Raw genomic sequence first — 20,865 nt, forward strand, 5'->3', positions numbered from 1 at the left:
AGATTGGGCTAAATATCCTACAAGATTCGTGGATTAGGCCAACCATTTAAGCATGAATCAACCAACCCAAGGAAAGGTCCTTTTTTTTCTTCCTGCAGCCCAAACGTTCAGATTTGGGCAGCCCTTAGACGATGCGAGCTAGATGGGTCAACAAGCCCGATACCTATAGGATTTTCAGCTCAATCCTGTAGGAATATCCAATAGGCCCTTAGAATTCTGAAAAATCCATCAGCTCATAATGCAATATGTTTCCCCGATCCTTTATTCAACCACTATATCATATGGGTTCTTAAAGAACAGCATGAATGGATCAGGCCCTTTACAGGAACGAAGAACAACCAAAACTAACCACCCGCCCCCCCGCCCCCTCCCCCGCCCGTGCGGCATGCGCTCTATCGCCCTCTCTCCAACACACGCACACACAGAGAGAGCTCTACACAGGTGATGAATGATGTAAAACTTCAGGCACATCTTGCAGAGGTAGCCATGAGAGACTATACAAAATAAGAAAAAAAGATACTAAAATAACATCAACCCAGACAAGACTGCCTCCTATAAGGGCAGAGTTAGCCCAGGTGAAGCCTTGGTGCAGATCATCCAGACTTCCTGCCAATGATTAGGAAAGATGTGTAAAGGAGAGATGAGGCATCGAGCCATCATCGCCTGCCAGCATTTAGAAAATAATTTATAGAAGGAAATTTTGCAAGAAATTTCCCTTTTTTCATCTTTGCAACAGTGAGTCACTATTACATTTTTCATATAAAGTCCATTTGTGACTTATACGACCATTGTGCCCTGACCTCATTGCCAAAATGTGCATCATCTGTATTATGTGTATCAGCTTCAAATATGTCTCTATCTATGAGCTCAACATGTTCATTCATTTACAAACATGGGCATAATGAACTAGTATACTCCAAAATAAACCATTTAGACAGGATAAACAGTTCCTCTATTCGTCTTGTAATTCTTTCCTGCAAAAAGAAATGAAAAAGCAGCCATGAGTTGAAAAACCAAAGACTCAGGGCATTTTTTGTGCAAATTCATCTTTAGAGAATCATCAGGCCAATGGGCAAAAGAAAAAGATAATTCATAATTCAAGCATTGCTCAATAATTTAGAAAATGTTGTTACTACGAAGGAAACAGAAGTAGGTGAAACAATAATACAGGAAAAGATAGGGTAGAATTAGCATGTGCCATTGGCACAACACATTTGAAGGATAAACTGGGCAGGCAACATTGCTCAGCACCCACAACAAAGTTTTAATGACCCATCCTCCCTGCACCTACCCAAAAAGACCTACAATTAAAAATTGCATACAAACATCATAAACCACTCTGAAGGGAAAACCTACTCAACAAATGACAGAATAAAAAATGAGACCAAGGTTTGCAATACAAGTTTCAGTATCTGTATCGGTGTTGTGTTGGTATAGTGTCGAGAAGGGTCAGTTTAGCTTACTGACACTTGATACCAAGGATCGCCGAATCGGTACCAGTCGCCGAACCGGTACCGGTTGCCAAACTGGCCAAAAAGGCGTGCGCAGACAGTGCGCGTGCAGCGCGCCGTGACATTAAATGCCACAGCCTGAACCGGTTCGCACCAAGTCCTGGCCGAATTGAATGAAACTAGTCTAGTTGTGTCCGCTTTGGCTTTGTACCTGCAGATTCGAGGTCGAAACCGTTTTCTATGGCCGAATTAATCCGGTCAGAGACTGGACCGGTTCGGTACAGACTGAACTAGCCGTACAGGTCGATACAGGCTGAACCTGCAGTACAGGCCGGTTCAGGATTCCTTGTGTTGCCCAAAGTGACAAGCCAAGAGGGGGGGTGAATTGGCTTTTCTAAAATTTTCAATCCTTTAATTAAATCAATTGATGAGTGAGTGGTTTAGTTAATATTAATTGAGTGCGTGTAGTGAAGTTAGAACAATACACAATACAAACACAAACGAAGTATAGTGGTTCGGTACTCTCCTAAGCACATACGTCCACTCCCCAAGCGTCCCCTTGGAAATTCACTATAATCCCGCGGATTACAGTTGGATTGTTTTCCGGGCTCACAATCCAAAATCCTTTACACTTTGGTTTTCCGGGATCACCAACAAACCTATGTTGGTTTTGCGGGCTGACCAACAAACCTTCACCGTTGTTTTACGGGCTCACCAACAAACCTTCACCGTTGGTTTTACGAGCTCACTAACAAACCTTACAAAGTAATAAAGAAGAAAGAGTTTGAAACTCCTAGAAAAGCAAATATAATAATTTTACACTAATAGAAGAGAGGAGAAAAATAGTTATCGCTTTGAGGATCCTCTTCTCTTCTTTGCTAAGGTTGCTTCACTTCACAATAGGTTGGTGGAGCTGTTGAATGCACACTCAGATTGCTCAACCACCTCCTTTTTGAGACTTGAATGAAGAACCTTAATGAAGAGCACTTGGACTTGCTTTCTCTTGAATATGCTATTGATTTCTTGGCAAAAGATCCTTCCTCTGATGAATAGTGTCACTTTAAATACTTCCCCACCTCTATTCGTCACTTCCCATTGGTTAGATTTGAAAAACTAGCCGTTACTAGCCGTTGGGAGGTCAAAAAGCACTTCTGCAGAACTAGCCGTTATGCTCTTGTCCGTGCTGGGGTCGACTCAACTTACTATTCATTAGACTTGGGGTCGACCCAACTCACACTGGGGTCGACTCAAACTTCACTGGGGTCGACCCCAGCTACAGTGGGATTGGCCTTCTCAGGAACCACAGAACCTTACATTTTCGGCTGTTTTCACTGGGGTTGACTCAACGTTTCTTGGGGTCGACCCAAGCTACAGTGGGGTCGACTCAAGCTTCATTGGGGTCGACCCTCTCAGGGATTCCAGAGACATGGTTTTTGAGCACATATCCTTGGGGTCGACTTATGTGCAGTTGGGGTCGGCTCCTTTGGGGTCGACTCAAGTGTTCCTGGGGTCGGCCCTCTCAGTAAATTTCAGAGAGTTGTTTTTTTTAGGCTTGAAACTGGGGTCGGCTCAAGGTTCTCTAGGGTCGGCTCATCTCCTGGGGTCGACTCAAAGATACATGGGGTCGACTCCACTTACTGTTCATCTGTGCCATTTTTGCAGAGGTGTGCCAGATGGTTCCAAGGTGTGCCAGGATCGACTCCACTTAAGTTGTTGTCGACTCAATCCACACCTCTGCAAAAATTAGACTAATTCATACAATCAATGAAATATATTTTAAGTAATTTTGAGTGTATGCCACGATTAAGCTACATACTCTTAACAATGAAAATTACTGTTTTATTAATTTGATATTCCTTCAATAGTTGTGTTAATCATCGAAATAACACTATTATCCTCAATCTCCCTCCTTTTTATGATTACAAAACATTGAGCACGAGCAAATTGACACTTATATTAAATTTAGGAGTTTTGATTTAGAAAGAGCTTAAGTTGCTGAATTTCAGCTTTTCAAATTTGAAAGTAAAGACTCTCCCTCTTTCATCCAAATATTGCCAATTTGAACTTTTGATTTTCTCCACCTTTCTTTTGTATTTTATTAAACATTAAACTTAAAAAATTTGAGATAAAGCAAGAGTTTCAGGTTATGTATCGAGGCATGAGAAGTATGTGCCAAATTCAGAAATTTTGATTGAAAATTCAGACTTTTTTGTTTTGAAAATTTTCATTGTTACATATTGCTCCCCCTTAAATGAATATTATCTCTTCCTATAATTTCCAAACTTATTTCTCCCCCTATTGTAGCTTCTTTCTTTTCTTACTTCTCCCCCTTTTGTTATCATCAAAAGAATGTATAGCAATAGATAAGTAGAAGCAATAAATGATGAAATCCAAATTTCATTGATCAAAATGAAACATTGTAGTACACTAATTCAAAAAGTACAATGTTCTTCAATTAAGGTGCAAAGTACATCAATAAAGTAAAATGCATATGAGAACTAAATAAATCCTAGGCACTAATCATGATGGACTCCTGTAGTGCTATCATCGAGCCTAGGAGGAATCTAAGGGCTGTGATCTAGTCCTCATCCTCCTAGCATAAGTGGCGAGGGGAGGTCTGGCCTGATGGGACTGAGTCTGTCGTGGACCTCGGTGAGTTGGGTGACTCTGTGCCGAAACCTCTGACTCAGCTGCTCGGAGCACAGATGGACCATGAGCCTCTCTCCCTAATGCTGTCACCTGGTCTCTGAGGCCTCTAATCTCAGCAGTCATACTGTCCATCCTGCGCATCATGCCATCAGAGAGGGTCCTCACCTGAGCTAACACAAGCTCAGTCATCCTACTCCAAAACTCCTCTGTACATCCCGTAGGTGTCGATAACGAAGGTCCAGCCTCTGAAGGTGCTGTAGGATAATCCGCAGGTATCTCAGGCTCAGGGATAGAGTCTCCAATCTCTGGTGCATCACCCTCCAGTGCATGTATCCCTGCACCTCCACGCACCCACTGACCGTCCACCTTCTCATAACCCATGCGAACTAAGGACCGTGCAGTGTAGGTGTCGGTAAACAGCAGATGCCTGGATTCTCTCCCTCCACACATATGTCATGCTGCCTGAATATTAGAGTGAGTATCATACCGTAGGGCAAAGAAACTCTCGATTTGCATATGGCCTCTTGCATCTGCCTGATCATCATAGCTGGAAGATTCAGGGGAATACCCTGAATGACATGCTCCATAATGACCATGCCTCGCTCAGATATGTGATCAAATCTTTCCCTCTTCGGAAACAATATCTGACCTATGAAGTTGTGCAATAACCTCATCTCAGCTGATAGAGAGCTAGCTACTAAGTTTTCTGAATAGTCAAAGTCATCTCTCAAAAATTATCTATAGAGCCCTCAACTTATTCTCTGGTCTTTCTGGTGTGGCTCCTTCGCAGGGGAGATGAAGCAACTCACTTAGGCTTTCCTCTGAAACACGTACTCCTCGGACTCCTCGGACCTCAAACACAAGCCCTCCCGGACCAACTTTCAGAAAGGCATAGAACTCACGAACTAAGCCCGGGTAGGTCACTAAATCTAGGGAGCAAAGATACTCACATCCTTGCCTTCGGATCCAATCACCCAACCGAAACCCTTTTTGATCCAAAAATTCAGAATGGATCCTTCTCCCCGTGGTTACCGGTCTCCCCGCATATTTAGCAAGTTGAACTGAAGGGGAAGGAAGTGGAGGAGGCTCTACACGTGTCTCACCTTGTGGAGGCTCTACAATGGTTGGCCGTGAGACTCTCCCGGATCTCTTAGCAACGGCTCGCTTGGATCCCATTTTCACAAAGTGCTTCCTTAAGTCTTGATCTAACAGCTTAGGAAAGCAATCTACCACTGTTTGGAGATGATTGGAAGGGATTCGAAAGTGGGAAATAGGGTTTTAGGAAGAGAATAAAGGAAAACAATGCCCTAAAATGGCTCACGGGTCCCCTTTTAAAAACGGGGTCACGCCTTTGGGTCGACCCCAGATTTTTCATGGGTCGACTCAAGGAGGGGTCGACCCCATTCTGGCTCGGGTCGGCCCCAGTTCAGGCCAAAAAAAAAAAAAATTTAATTCCTCCTTTCTAATCCTTACCAAATCTTTATGGGACATTGATATATGAGTAAGGAATCTATAAATAAATGATTTTACTAATGTTTCATGGAATTTTCAAAATGGGAGGAGAGTATCATGAGACAACTTGTTCCTTTCATTTTTATTTTTTTTTGTTTAATCAAAGGGATCACATATGCCTAGTTCCCTTCTAAGCATGCAGAATCTATCTTCACTTAAAGGTTTTGTGAATATGTCAGCTAATTGTTTCTTGGTACATACATGCTCAATACATACATTCCCATTTTGCACATGATCTCTAATGAAATGATACCTTATTTCAATATGCTTGGCCTTAGAGTGTTGAACCGGATTTTTGGTAAGATTAATGGCACTATTATTATCACACTTTATAAGAATGTTGTCTAGTTTGATTCCAAGTCCTCTAGTTGTTGCTTAAGCTATAGTACTTGAGCACAACTCCCGGCAGCTATGTATTCAGCCTCAGCCGTTGACAATGCTACTGAATTCTGCTTTTTACTAAACCATGATACCAAGTTATTCCCTAAGAATTGACATGTTCCACTAGTGCTCTTCCTATCTAATTTGCATCCAGCAAAATCTGCATCAGAATATGCAAGCAAGTCTAGACAAGAGTCTCTAGAGTACCATAATCCTATGTTTATGGTTCCTCTCAGATATCTAAGAATTCTTTTGACAGCACTTAGATATGACTCCTTAGGATCTGATTGGTATCTAGCACATATTTCCACACTAAATACTATGTCAGGCCTGCTAGCAGTGAGGTAAAGCAAAGATCCAATTAAGCCTCTATAGAGTTTCATATCTACACTTTTTTCTTTTTCATTTTTGTCTAGTTTATTAGTGGGGTTCATTGGGGTGCCTATTCCCGTGTGATTTTCATTTCCAAACTTCTTTAGTATTTTCTTTGTATACTTAGTTTGATGAATAAAGATGCCTTCCTTAGTTTGCTTGATTTGTAATCCGAGAAAGAAATTTAGTTCTCTCATCATACTCATTTCGAATTCTCCTTGCATTAATTCAGCAAATTCTTTGCAAAGACTATCATTAGTGGCACCGAAAATTATGTCATCTACATATATTTGTACTACTAGCAAATTTTTATCTTTTCTTTTGAGAAAAAGTGTTTTATCTACATTTTCTCTACTAAAATCATAATTTTAAAAGAAATTTGCTTAGTCGATCATACCATGCCCTAGGTGCTTGTTTCAATCCATATAGTGCCTTATGTAATCTAAATACATGATCAGAAAATTCATGATTCTCAAAATCAGAAGGTTGCTCTACATATACTTCTTCCTCTATATAACCATTTAAGAAGGCACTTTTTACATCCATTTGATATAATTTGAAATTCATGAAACATGCAAAAGCTAGAAGTAATCTAATAGCTTCTAATCTAGCCACGGGAGTAAATATTTCTTCAAAATCTATCCCTTCTTCTTGATTGTATCCCTTAGCTACAAGTCTAGATTTATTTCTTATAACTACCCCATTTTCATCTAATTTATTTCTAAAAACCCATTTTGTTCCAATTACAGAATTATGCTTTGGTCTCTCAGTTAATGTCCATACATTGCTTCTTTTAAATTGATTTAATTCTTCTTGCATAGCATTAATCCAATTTATGTCATTCTCAGCTTCTTCATAAGTCTTAGGTTCTATTTGTGAAACAAAAGCAAGATAGTCATTTAAATTTCTAAGAGAGGATCAAGTTCTTACCCCTTGAGATGGATCACCAATGATTAAGTCTTTGGGATGTCCATATGTGTACCTCCATTCCTTTAGCAAGTCTTGAGATTATGGTGGCACACGATCATCTTCCTTTTCTTGATTTGGCACGTCATTAAGATTCAATTTTTCAAACTCAATAATTCTTGCATCATCATCAAAAGTACTTTCTCTCCTAGGAGACTCACTATCAGACTCATCAAAAATAATATTAATTGACTCTTCAACTACAAGAGTTCTTTTGTTGAATACTATGTATACCCTGCTAGAAGTAGAGTATCCTAAGAAGATACCTTCATCTGACTTCGCATCAAATTTACTTAGATCCTGCTTGCCATTGTTTAAAATAAAACATCTACACCCAAATACTCTAAAATATTTAGCAATTGGTTTCTTATTCTTCCAAAGTTTATCGGGAGTCTTCTTTGTTATAGGATGTATTAAAACACGATTTAAAATATGGTAAGCAGTATTTATGGCTTCAGCCCAAAAGTACTTTGGAAAATTTGACTCACACAACATCGTACGTACCATTTCTGCCAATATCCTATTTTTTCTTTCAACAACTCCATTTTGTTGAGGCAGTCTAGGTGCTGAAAATTGATGAGAAATACCATTTTCATTATAGAATTCTTCAAAGTGTTGATTTTCAAATTCAATTCCATGATCACTTCGAATTGCAATTAAGGTGAGCTTCTTTTCAGTTATGATATTTTTATAATACTTCAAGAATGCTAAAAATGCTTCATTCTTATGTGCAAGAAATGAAACCCATGTATATCTTGAGAAATCATCTACTATAACTAGTCCATACTTTTTCCCTCTTAGACTTGCAGTTCTAGTAGGCCCAAATAGATCCATTTTTATGAGTTCAAAAGGCCTAGTGGTTGATACTACATTCTTTGAATTGAAAGATGATTTTGTTTGCTTTCCTAATGAGCATGGTCCACAGATTTTGTCTTTTTCAAAAATCAATTTTGGCACATCTTTTATCAAATCCTTTTTGACTAGTTTTGATATTAAGTCCATACTAGCATGTCCTAGTCTACGGTACCAAAGCCAACTTGTTTCACTTTTCTTTCTTCATTAGTGATTAAACATAATCCATTTTTCTTGCCTAAGTCATGAAGTTCTACCATATAAATGTTTCCATGCCTATGTCCCACAAGTACAATGCTATTATCTTTAGGATTTATGATTATGCATATTGAGGCTTCAAATGTGACTTTAAAACCTTTATCACAAAATTGACTTATGCTAAGTAAGTTGTGTTTCATACCATTAACTAATAAAACATTTTCTATAAAAATGGATGGAGTAATATAAATTTTACCATTTCCAATGATAAGTCCTTTTCCATTGTCTCCATAGGTTACCACTCCACCCTCCTTAGATTCCAAAGTGACAAATTGTTCTATGTCAGCGGTCATGTGTCTTGAACAGCCGCTATCTAGATACCATCGTCTATCCCTCTTATTAGCTGCTGTAAGACACTCCTGCAATCAAAATCAAGAATGTACTTTAGGTACCCAAACTATGTTGGGTCCTTTAGGGTTAGTACTTGATGTTCCTTTTGGAACCCAAATTTTCTTGAATTTTAGCTTACTCTTTTCACTCAATTTGTTATGGTTGAACTTTCTGAAATTACATTCATATGCTTCGTGTCCTACTTTATTGCAGCAATGACAAGTTATATTTTCATTTTTGGCTTTCACAAATATGTTCTTTAAGTATTTTTGCTTCCTATTTGTTTTATATCCTAACCCTACTTTATCATATACAGCTTTTTGACTATCAAGAATCATATTTAATTTAGTTGAGCTAAGTGTAAACTTGTTCACTAACGATTTGTATTTTTCTGCATCTTCTTTTAGCTTGAAATTTTCAGTAATTAGACTTTTAGTTTCATTAGTGAACTTCCTACTTAATGTTTTATAGTCATTAGATAGTTTCAGCTTTTATTTGATAAAAGATTGATTTTCATCTTTTAGAACTTTATTTTTATTGATTAGCTTCTTGTATTCTTCCATGAGTTCTAAAATGCATCATGTAATTCTTCTATTGTAAAATCACATTCAAATTCAGAATCTACCTCATCGTTATTGGCCATGTAGCAGATTTGGACCGTCTCTAGTTGATCTTCCTCTTCCGAACTCGACTCCTCACTTTCACTCCATTCAGCCATGAGGTTCCTCTTTTTAAGTTTTCTTGCCATCCATTTCAATTCCGGACAGTCTATCTTAAAATGCTCGGGCTTGTTACATTCATAGCAAATTGGCATTTCTTTTTCTTTTTCCTTGTTCTTTCCCTTTTCCTTGCTCGAGCTACCTTTGAGGAAGGGTTTCCTTTTATGAAATTTCTTCTTCCCTCTCATAAATTTTCTGAATTTTCTTGCGAGCATAGCCATTCCTTCATCATATTCATCCTCATCATCAGACTCCTCTGATTCAATTTCCTGTTTTGGAGTCGTAGACTTCAAGGCAATGGTCTTCTTTTTCTTGACCTCCGCTTCTGAATTTTGCTTCATGGTCATTTCATGGGTCATGAGTGATCCTAGAGTTCTTCCAATTGTAGTGTATTGAGGTCCTTTGCTTCTTGAATTGCAGTTACCTTGGCCTCCCAAACTCTTGGTGGTAACCTGAGAATTTTTCACACTAGTTCAGAGTTAGTATAAGACTTTCCTAAACTCTTTAGTCCATTTATGATTTCCGTGAATCGAGTGAACATTTCAGTTATGGACTCTGTGGATTCCATTTCAAACAATTCATACCTATGTACTAATATATTTATTTTTGACTCTTTAACCTGATTAGTTCCTTCATATGTGACCTCTAGTTTATCTCAAATTTCTTTCGCCTCCATGCATATAGATATTCTATTAAATTCATTTACATCTATTGAGCAGTAAAGTACATTAATTGCTTTAGCATTTAATTGTGCTAGTCTTCTATCACTATCATTCCAATCCATTTCTAGTTTAGGAATGATTGTGCCCTCTATACTAATGTGGGTGTGTGTTCCTCTAGTTATGATATTTCACAGGTCATAATCTAGAGCTTGAATGAATATCCTTATCCTAGCTTTCCAATATGTGTAATTAGTACCATTAAACAGAGGAGGTCTATTTGTGGATTGCCCCTCGCTCACAGAACATCCTACTTGGGTTGTCATGATCTTTGACTCTTGATTATGAGATCAACAATACTATGAGAGCACCTCGCTCTGATACCACTTGTTGCCCAAGATGACAAGCTAAGAGGGGGGTGAATTGGTTTTTCTAAATTTTTCAATCCTATAATTAAATCAATTGATGAGTGAGTGGTTTAGTTAATATTAATTGAGTGCGTGTAGTGAAGTTAGAACAATACACAATACAAACACACACGAAGTATAGGTGTTCGGTGCTCTCCTAAGCACCTACATCCACTCCCCAAGCGTCCTCTTGGGAATTCACTATAATTCCGCGGATTACAGTTGGATTGTTTTTCGGGCTCACAATCCAAAAACCTTTACACTTTGGTTTTTCAGGATCACCAAAACCTATGTTGGTTTTGCGGGCATACCAACAAACCTTCACCGTTGGTTTTACGGGCTCACCAACTAAACCTTCACCGTTGGTTTTACGGGCTCACCAACAAACCTTACAAAGTAATAAAGAAGGAAGAGTTTGAAACTCGTAGAAGAGCAAATATAACAATTTTACACTAATAGAAGAGAGGAGACAAATAGTTATCGCTTTGAGGATCCTCTTCTCTTCTTTGCTAAGGTTGCTTCATGATGAGAGCACAAAAGTGCGACCTACATGTTACTAAAATTAGTGTTATTGTTAACCGATAATGATAAATTCACTGAATTAATATTATATTTGGGTTTAACATAGATTAGTATAAATTAGAGATAAAATGCACATTGAGTACAAATTTGACTTCAAATCGGGTCCGAGTCGGGTTCGGATCCGAGTCGGGTTTGGGTTCGAATCGGGTCCATTTCTTTTGTGCTTTTGGAAAATAATTTTGGGCAAATCTAAATTGGCTATATCATAACTATAAGGTGCTGGGTGACCCATGACTTGAAAGAATTGCACTTGACCTCCAGCCAGAATAGATGACCCGTCTACAAGCCAAATTTCATATCACACTATTTTTTTTCTATATGACTAATTGGATGGAACTTGGTGTCTCCCAGCTCCTTCCAGCGCAGCTATCCTCCTTCCCTATTCAAGCCGTGATCCAAGCTCCCAGCGATCGCGTCCGGCTCCTCGCACCAGCCCGCCTCTCAACCAAGGTCCAAAGAAGGAATCCCGAGCCGGAATCCCAGCCTCCGACGCCGCATCCGAGCTCCAACGATCATCGACCCCCTCCTCCGCAGTCCCCGTAATCCCGAGCGATCTTCCAGCCGTCCACGGATCACGCCATCATCAATCTCCTCCGTGATGCAGCAGCGTTCAAGCCGTGATCAACGTTCCAGCCATCCAAGAAGGCTCCTCCCAACGCTCCCGGCTCCTTCCGTCGATCCCGCGGCCAGCCTTCAGCCTCCGTCATGATCCAGCCAACCGTTGGAGCTCCCGGATTCAAGACCATTTCTTCCGCCCGTTTCAAAAGCAGCAAATCCCAGCCATCCCGTCTCACAAATTCAACGCCCAAATCCTAGCGCTCCGCTTCTCCCCCTTCCGGATTCGTCAGGCCTCTTCCGCCTCTGCACCCACGGATCCACGTCCTCCCGGAATCTCAGCCCCCAGCCAGCAGCCAACGTCCATGGATCGTGCCGCAGTCACGCCTCCGAGTCCGCCCCTTCCGGCATCTCACTTAACCTATAAATAGGCTGGTCCAAGGGAGAGAAAGGGGAGCTCGGCGAGGAGAGGGTGGTGTCCGGCGGGTCCAAGGAAACAGGGGAGCTCTTTTGGAGAGAAGAGAGAATGTTGTGCTCTGTTTTCAACTTCATTGAAAACAGAGCATTGTGTTTTTTTTCTTTCTTTTAGTTTTAGTTTTTTGTTTTATTTTTTTAGTTTTATTTTAATTAAGAGCAATGTGCTGTTTGTAGTTGGAATTTAAATAGAGAGCATGTTGTTTTGGGTTTTTCTAGTTTTATTTTAATAAAGAGTTTTATTTATACTAAAGTTTTTAATTTCTGTTGTTTTTAATTTCCGTTCTTCAAATTCTGTAATTTTTCTTCTTTTTTATGCAACACATTAAAATTTCTTTCATGCAATCGATGTTCCAGTCTTCAATATTCCTAGCATTGTTTTCATCCATTTTAATTTATGCCAAAGCTTTTCTTTGATTAGTTAAATATATAAATGCTCTTTAAATCTAAGTACATGTCTTCTAGTTAATTTCAATTAAAAATAATTCTCCGGTAGACTAGAGAATCTATCATCATCCCCGACATAATATTTTTCTTTTGTTATTCAAAAATCGATTTTGAATCCGAGTGAATGTTCTAATTTTTATGCAACTCCAATCGCCTCCCTGTGGATCGACCTCTTACAACCGCTATTCTTCGAGTAGGAAAGGTAAGAGTAGAATTTAAATTAAACTTTGTTCATCGATTCTAACAACGATCTGTTTAGCATATTTTTAGTTAGACAGGAATCGGACGAACACTTCACTTCACAATGGGTTGGTGGAGCTGTTGAATGCACACTCAGATTGCTCAACCACCTCCTTTTTGAGACTTGAATGAAGAACCTTAATGAAGAGCACTTGGACTTGCTTTCTCTTTAATATGCTATTGATTTCTTGGCAAAAGATCCTTCCTCTGATGAACAGTGTCACTTTAAATACTTCCCCACCTCTATTGGTCACTCTCCATTGGTTAGATTTGAAAAACTAGCCGTTACTAGCCGTTGGGAGGTCAAAAAGCACTTCTGCAGAACTAGCCGTTATGCCCTTGTCCGTGCTGGGGTTGACTCAATTTACTGTTTATTGGACTTGGGGTCGACCCAACTCACACTGGGGTCGACTCAAACTTCACTGGGGTCGACCCCTGCTACAGTGGAGTCGGCCTTCTCAGGAACCATAGAACCTTGCATTTTCGACTGTTTTCACTGGGGTCGACTCAAGCTCCATTGGGGTCGACCCTCTCAGGGATTCCAGAGACGTGGTTTTTGAGCACATATCCTTGGGGTCGACTCATGTGCAGTTGAGGTCGGCTCCTTTGGGGTCGACTCAAGTGTTCCTGGGGTCGGCTCCATCTGGGGTCAGCTCAAGGAAACTTGGGGTCGGCCCTCTCAGTAAATTCCAGAGAGTTGTTTTCTTGAGGCTTGAAACTGGGGTCGGCTCAAGGTTCTTTGGGGTCGGCTCCTCTCCTGGGGTCGACTCAAAGATACATGGGGTCGACTCCACTTGCTGTTCATCTGTGCCATTTTTGCAGAGGTGTGCCAGATGGTTCCAAGGTGTGCCAGGGTCGACTCCACTTAAGTTGGGGTCGACTCAATCCACGCTTTACTGCATCTTAAGGTTAGACTAATTCATACAATCAATGAAATATATTTCAAGTAATTTTGAGTGTATGCCACGATTGAGCTACATACCCTTAACAATGTAAATTACTGTTTTATTAATTTGATATTCCCTCAATAGTTGTGTTAATCACTCGAAAGAACACTATCATCCTCACCTTGCTTGATACACTAGTCATACCTAGTATCGTTTCAATACCAGTATGGTATGGCAATGCTCAATATAGGACAACATACCCTAGTATGGTGAACCATGAATGCAAAAAATAACCCTATGATAAAGCAAGCCAATTCTAAAGGCCTAAAGGGGCCGCCATTGCCAAGTCTAGGGAGGATCAAATGGAAACCTTATCCCCACGTGCAAAGATCCTATTTTCATGTTTCGAACCCATGATCTCCAGATTACAATAGAGCAACCTTACAGTTGCACTAAGGCCCACCCTTGTAAAAGATAGCCTTGTGCACAAGACTCCAGCCATTACCAGGTTCGAGGAGGGTCAAATGTATGCAATCAATCCCAAAGGCCCGTCCACCCTAACGGACAATTAGGCGGCAAGTTTTTAAAACCTTTGCTGCTAACTCTGCATTCTGCAATCTATTTCCACAATCATTTGTCCCCTGCTATGTCATATAGATCCTAGAGGGATTTTAGGAATAAACCAAAGTATTTCATTGGCAACAAAATAAAGAACCAAAAAAGTAAAAAAAATGATAATAAAATTGAGAAAATTAAATGAAAAAACAAAAACAAAGTAAAGAAGGGGGCATAGGAAGAGGAGGCGCAGACCTGCTAATTATTAAAAGAATTTCATTGCAAGACATCTGCACCTTTAACCACAAGAAGCTGCAAGCAACATTCCTGTGGTAGACCAAAGCTTTGCCCTACCATTAGAATAAGTATAAAATGCTAGTGAACTGGGTTGCCATCATGGTCACACCCCTCAGCTTAGCAATCAGAGGTTTTGACTTTGATTCTTGTTGTGAAAGCTTGGACCCGGTCCATTTGACCGGCCCAAGCTCGGCCTAAAAGGGGGGCGAATCACACATTTGTCCAGCATACCAGGCACGGTCTACTGTGCCAGTACCGCACACCATACAGGTTGTCCAGTGGCACGAGTCGGTATGAGCCCACATCATGTCGTGCCAAGCCAACACAGCAGAGGAGACGGAGGAGAGGAGAACAGAAGAGAGAAAAAGAGAGAAGGGAGAGGGAGGGAGAGAGAAGAAGGCCGGCAAACAGGGAATGCGGAGGCCGTAGCCGGATCCCTATTTCATTCGAAACAAGGATCCGCCCACTAAAAAATTTTGCATTTCTTAAGTAAAGTCGGCAAACGATTTGCCGACTTCACTTAATTATTGCAAAATTTAAAAAAAAAAAAAACACCAGCCTCCGCCACCCTCCCTCCCTCTCCCTCTCCCTCCCCCTCCCCCGCTCGCTCTCTCTTTTCTTCTCTTTCCTTCTCCTTCTCTCTCTCCAGCAATGCATCTCAGTTTTCTTCCCGGAACAGTCCCGATCTACCGCCGGTATGGATCGCGACACCCCCAACCGGATGGTTCGGGATGGTTCTGTAGACTACCAAGAGTCTTCCTCCTCTCCGGTGATATCGATCAGAAATTGGAGTCTCGGGTTGTGAGGACCCTAGGGCTCCTCCATAAGAGAGCCCCCACCTCCATAGCCCTCCACCTCAAGCAATACCTCCTCCTTCCCTCTCCTTTTTTTCCTGTTGAGTTCATAGTTGCCCGTCACTATGCTGCTCGCCGGAAAACGGGGTCGCTGACGCCTCCAGAGCTAAGGTAACAGTCTGATCTTTCTTTTCTTTTTCTTTTCTTGTTCTTTTTCTCATGACCCAAAATCACGGTCGTCGGCCGCAAAATCGGCCAAAAATCGATCAAAATAAGAATCCCCTATTTTGCCATGTTTTGCCTCTTTTTCCTTCTTTCCAACCATCACCGCTGCCGGTGTTCATCACTGAGGGCCTTAACCTCTTCCCTGCATTGGCCCCTGGCCGAAGTCGGACCCCCAACCACCAGTGAGCGGGCAGAGATTCAAGGACAACCGAGCCAAGGAACCCTTCGGCCCTGTTTTGGGCTGAATCTAGCCGGCCGACTGCCGCCACCGGCCGCTCTCCACTGCCCGCCACCGCTTCCGGCTGCCACCTCGCCGGACCACCACAACACTAGCCGGAGCCCCCCTCCCTTCCTCTATTCTGCCAAAGAAAAGAAGAAGAGGAAAGAGAGAACCCATCCCCCTCTTTCTCTCTTGCTTTCTCTCTCTTCTTTCTCTCTCATTTCCTTGTTTCTCTCTAACCCTGGTATAGGGTTCCATCCATCTTTTCTGTGGATCCGAGATGACCCCTCCAAAAAGGCTCTGAGCTGCGCTGGTGCCCGGGCCGCCTACCGAACTAATCGCTCTAGCTTTGTAAAGTGCTCCTAAAATTCACTGATGATGAACCCTGTTGAATGACATTGACCCTGATCGAGTTCACGCCCTATGATTCATTGTTTGGGTCACCTAGGCCTGACCCACCTAGAACCATTGAAATTTGAACATTATCATCCGGCTAATCGTCTCTATTCCTTATTATTCCATTCAAACCATTAAATAAAAATTAATTTCGCTTTTAATATTTTAAATAGGTTTAATAGATTTGCCAAGTAAAATTTGATGGCATGAAGCGGAAGAGATAAGTAAATCTTATGCTCCTTACTAGTTTTTCAAACTTGTAAGTATCCCTAACACTTCTTACTAGTTTTCAAATTTTCACATATTTTCCATACTTGTGATTTATATGAGAATACAAAAGTAATATTAAATGTTAATGATATCGTATTTTCTTAAAATTAAGGATCAAGCATATGATATTATAAAACTCATGGCTTATTGCAAAATGATGGTTCAATGAATATTTTAATATTAATGACTTGCTTATGAACTATGAACTCCATATTTATGAAATTTATATTTTTGTTAAAAATAATAATTTTATAATTATTTTACTGTTAAACACTTATTTATGGACTATAAACTCTATAAAGCCATTTAGTATTTTATTCATATATTATTCAAGAAAATATGATTTAAGAAAATATAACTTAAGAAAAATTATTTTAAGAACTATGGCAAAATGCTCTCAGATAGCGTTATGTATGGCCCTGAAAGTAGGGTAGATCGGCATTCGGAGCTAGTTCCATATGATCCTGCCAGGGAATAATAGTAGTTGGCATACGGCCTTGCCAACAGAGAATAGTAGTTGGCATATGACATGCCAGCAGGTAATTGTAGTTGGCATACGATCCTACCAGTGGATAATAGTAGTTGTCATATGACTCTACTACCAACGGATAATAGTAGTTGGTATTTTATCAATTACAGCTCAATCACGAGTATAATAGTGACCTTAGCATTTAGTCTCAGAGAAGTAATTTGATCAATGATATAGTTAAATGGTAAGTGATTTATGATTTTATTTATGCTATACACTTGAAACCATGTTTATAACATATTGATGATTTATACATGCATTATTGACTTACTTTATCATATGATACTATGAAATATTCTATCTTATAATAATTGTTAGTTTCTCTATATAATGCATCAATTCATGCAAAAACTTATGCTTGATATATTTACTTACTAAGCTATGTCACTCACATATCTCTCTATTTTTATTTTCCTCTCCAAACAAATAGAGTCCGTAGAGACGAAGGATGGTCCAGACTTGGAGTTCGCACTAGCAAAACATATCTATCCCTCTAGCAGCACCAAAGATATTCTTTCCAAAATTTACTCCGCAACTAAACACTATCTCAGTCTCTCCTCCAACCATTTCCATTGCATCTAGCCACAGTCTCCATAGCCATTAATGGCAATGGTGACTACTCCCATCACAACCACTACTGTAATCAATTGGAGGGAGGGAGGGAAGGAGGAGGAAAAGAGATATTAACTTAAGGATTTAAAATAAAGTTAAACGAATGCCCTTTTGTTTTAAAGGGCATAATGGTTAAGTTATAGAAAAGAAAACTCTACACTAGAAGCATAAAGCATTGGTAATATTTTTTTCTCCATGAATTAAATATCAACCAAGCTAATCCTAAGAATAAAACTGAATTCACATGAAAGTTATTTAAAAGACATATATGACTTTCCAATGAGGTGTGTTTGATACTTTCAAAAGAGGCATCATATTAAGGTAATTCTCTCTCACAAAGGTCCCTAGGCAATGGGCTATGCAACAAGGACTAAACCCAAATATCACTAAACCCCTGTGAATCCCCAATGAGATACTTCTTAATCATATAGTAAAAGATTGAAATAGACCTAGAGTCGCTGCATATGGCCCTTGAATGTTATGACTACACTAGATCCCAAGTAATGAATTAATAATCCAGCCACACCTAAGACTTTGATGCAGTTAGGCTGCAAATAAAATTGATATGTGCAAAAACATAATTCAGATCTGAATGTTTTTTCTTATGTTACAGCTAAAACAATGAGAACAAGGGTAAAAGTGGGAGAACAGAGAACAAGAGAGAATATAGTAAAGAGGTAGAAGAAACATGGAGAGAAAAGAGAGCACTAAAGGGTAAATTCTCCACGAAACAGCCACTTCATTCAATAAAATCCATAAATCATATATAATTCATCAATCCCTGCATTCCTATAGTTATAGGCACTCAAACAACCCTAAATAATGTTTCTTATCAACGAAGACTCCTAACCTTCTTAAAATAAACCTAAGTCTCTAACTTACACAGTTTGATTCAAAACAGAACTCCTAATCTATATAAAACTGCAATTTACAAAGGCTATTTACTTTCCTTATAATAGAAAAATAGTAAATTCATAATTCACTAGGACCTCATAGAAAACCATTGAACTCTTTCCAAGTTGCAACTTTGATGAGTCAAAAACTTCTCTAACCCAACTAGACCTGAAAGTAAGATCTTCAGATGATAGTCCTACTTACATCAGGGCTCAAGAAACCACTAGAAAAATAACCCTTAAAATTGATATAAAAACTAGAAGAAAATAAGAAACGCATAAATTATCCCTAGGGACATAAATCCAAGATCTCTAAGACCAAATGAGACTAGCAATTTAACTTCAAAAAGAAAAAACAACTAAACCTAGTTTTGACATAAACTACAGCAAAATTGGATCACATAGCTTCTGAACATGACTTCTAAGTTTGACTTCATGTTGTTCCTGAATATGTCATAAATTCATTCTCAAGTAGTTATCAATATATTGCTTTCTTGCTTCCAATAGTTTATAGTCCTACTTCGTTTCGAGAGCCACACTAATGTTTTCCTTCTAAGTGTTTTATGGAGCAGTTAACAGGACAAATTACCTATCTACTACAAAATGAAAATTCCAGACTTATACTGATAAGCTCGACAGGCTTGTTGTTCCGGACCCAGGTGCATGGCATACAATAGTAACATAACTAGAAGCCTTTTCACATCAACTTGAGGTCAGGTTGAACATCTGTTGGCATTCATGCATTCCAAGAATAAATACTCCACTAGAAAGGCATTATCAAGTTGTTTCTGGCAGCACTTTCCTGAAGCCTCTCCCGGTCACCCTTCTCCTTATAGTTTAATGGTGGATTTCCTTTGCTTCCCTAGATACTACCAAAGTCTACAACATTAACAAGTGTAATAAGTGGAGAGATCTGGCGACACCCCACTAGCACAACCATCTCTATCTCCCCCTTGCACTAGTCTGTTTCAAAGTGGCTTCATTTATTCCCCTCCACCCAATTCTTCTTTTCAATCTCAACAAATACTGTCTATATGCTAGCTTTAAGCTTGCATTCATAATGTGAAGAAGCAAGATCAGGCTTATGATCTGCAGTAAGAAAGAAGCCAGACAAGGGTTAACAAATATATAAGCCATCTCTAGCATTCTCCATGCATAATTCTGCTGTAAGAAGGAATCGGCATTTTCAGGCCAGTAAACATTCATCATTAAATGATCTATTGTTCAGTAAACCATCACAACTGACTCGCAAAAGTCCCCGGGCTACACATGAACTTTCAAATCCAGTAAGGCAATAATTAACGAGATCACTATTGTTGTTCCCCAAAGTCCAATAGTAAGAGCGGAGTCCGAAATAAAGTCCAATTAGAAAGCATGTGTCAGTTCCGCTAGGCACATTAAAATACAAAAAGGAAAAAAAAATGTTACTTTTAACACTTTCTTGGATGAGCAGAATTGAATCTACAAAGGCCATCCACCAAATATGGAGTTCCTGAAGTCATTTGCAGAAAATGGTAGATCATAAAGAGACAAGCTGCAAATAAACAGTTATAAGAGAAAAGATCATCAAACATTAACACACGTCTTTCAGCCCAATTTGGTTCACCAATACCCACATAACTTTCCTCGTCATAACCCCATCAAGAACCCTACTTTCAGTCATACCCAGCAGTCATATACAGCACCAATTCTCATCTACCGATCGTTCTGACTGACCAAAAAAATAGCTATAAAAGGCACAATAATAATTAATAAATAGAGACGAGATTCTTGATCAAGATTTATAAACAAGTGATAATTCCGATCTAAAACGTATGGGATTCGATATATGGTAGAAATAAGAAGCGAGGAGAGAAATAAACCTCTGGAGATGCTGCTGCTGCTTCTGGAGTTGAGAGGAGGCGATAGAGAGGAGAGACCGGAGTTTGTCGAGGGCGGAGGACTTGTCCGGCGGGCATCTGGCTAGGGCTAGCCGGAGCGACTGGATGGCGGCGTCCGGCCTCCCGGCGGCCAGGGCGGCGCACGCCGCCTTGTAAGCCTCGTCGGCCAGACGCGCGTCATGGACGGGGGCGGCGGTGTCCAGCCCCTTCTCCTTCTCCGGCTCCTCCTCCGAGGAGGAGGAGAGGAGGGCAGTGGCGTGGACGTACTCGGAGGCAGCGATCGCGGCGTCGATCTCGGCCATGAGGGCTTCCGGGGTGGGAGGGAAGGCTCGCACGCCGTCGAACACGCTCCATCCGCACGTGCCGCGGCCCCTCCCGCCGCCTCCAAACGAGCCCGTCATCGAGTTCAATCCGCTCGCCAAGAAACGGAACTCCAAGTTGCCGTTGGAAGCT

General features: G+C 40.3%; 1 protein-coding gene across 1 annotated transcript; it reads right to left on the minus strand.

Annotated features, from left to right (window-relative positions):
* Window positions 1-630: 630 nt before the first annotated feature.
* On the minus strand, window positions 631-20,865 carry LOC120107721. The gene is made up of 2 exons (XM_039121145.1): window positions 20,395-20,865; window positions 631-974 (listed from the first exon to the last, which is right to left on the minus strand). The coding sequence occupies exons 1-2, from the start codon at window positions 20,811-20,813 to the stop codon at window positions 953-955; spliced, it is 441 nt and encodes a 146-aa protein (XP_038977073.1). The 5' UTR covers window positions 20,814-20,865; the 3' UTR covers window positions 631-952.

The sequence above is a fragment of the Phoenix dactylifera genome, unplaced genomic scaffold (genome assembly GCF_009389715.1).
Source record: "Phoenix dactylifera cultivar Barhee BC4 unplaced genomic scaffold, palm_55x_up_171113_PBpolish2nd_filt_p 000986F, whole genome shotgun sequence".
Taxonomy (NCBI): Eukaryota; Viridiplantae; Streptophyta; class Magnoliopsida; order Arecales; family Arecaceae; genus Phoenix; species Phoenix dactylifera.

Coding starts and splice junctions, on each gene's coding strand:
- LOC120107721 (XM_039121145.1), bottom strand. CDS start 20,813: ATGACGGGCTCGTTTGGAGGCGGCGGGAGGGGCCGCGGCACGTGCGGA. Junction 975..20,394: donor CAGCAGCAGCATCTCCAGAG/GTTTATTTCTCT, acceptor TTCTTTTTGCAG/GAAAGAATTACAAGACGAAT.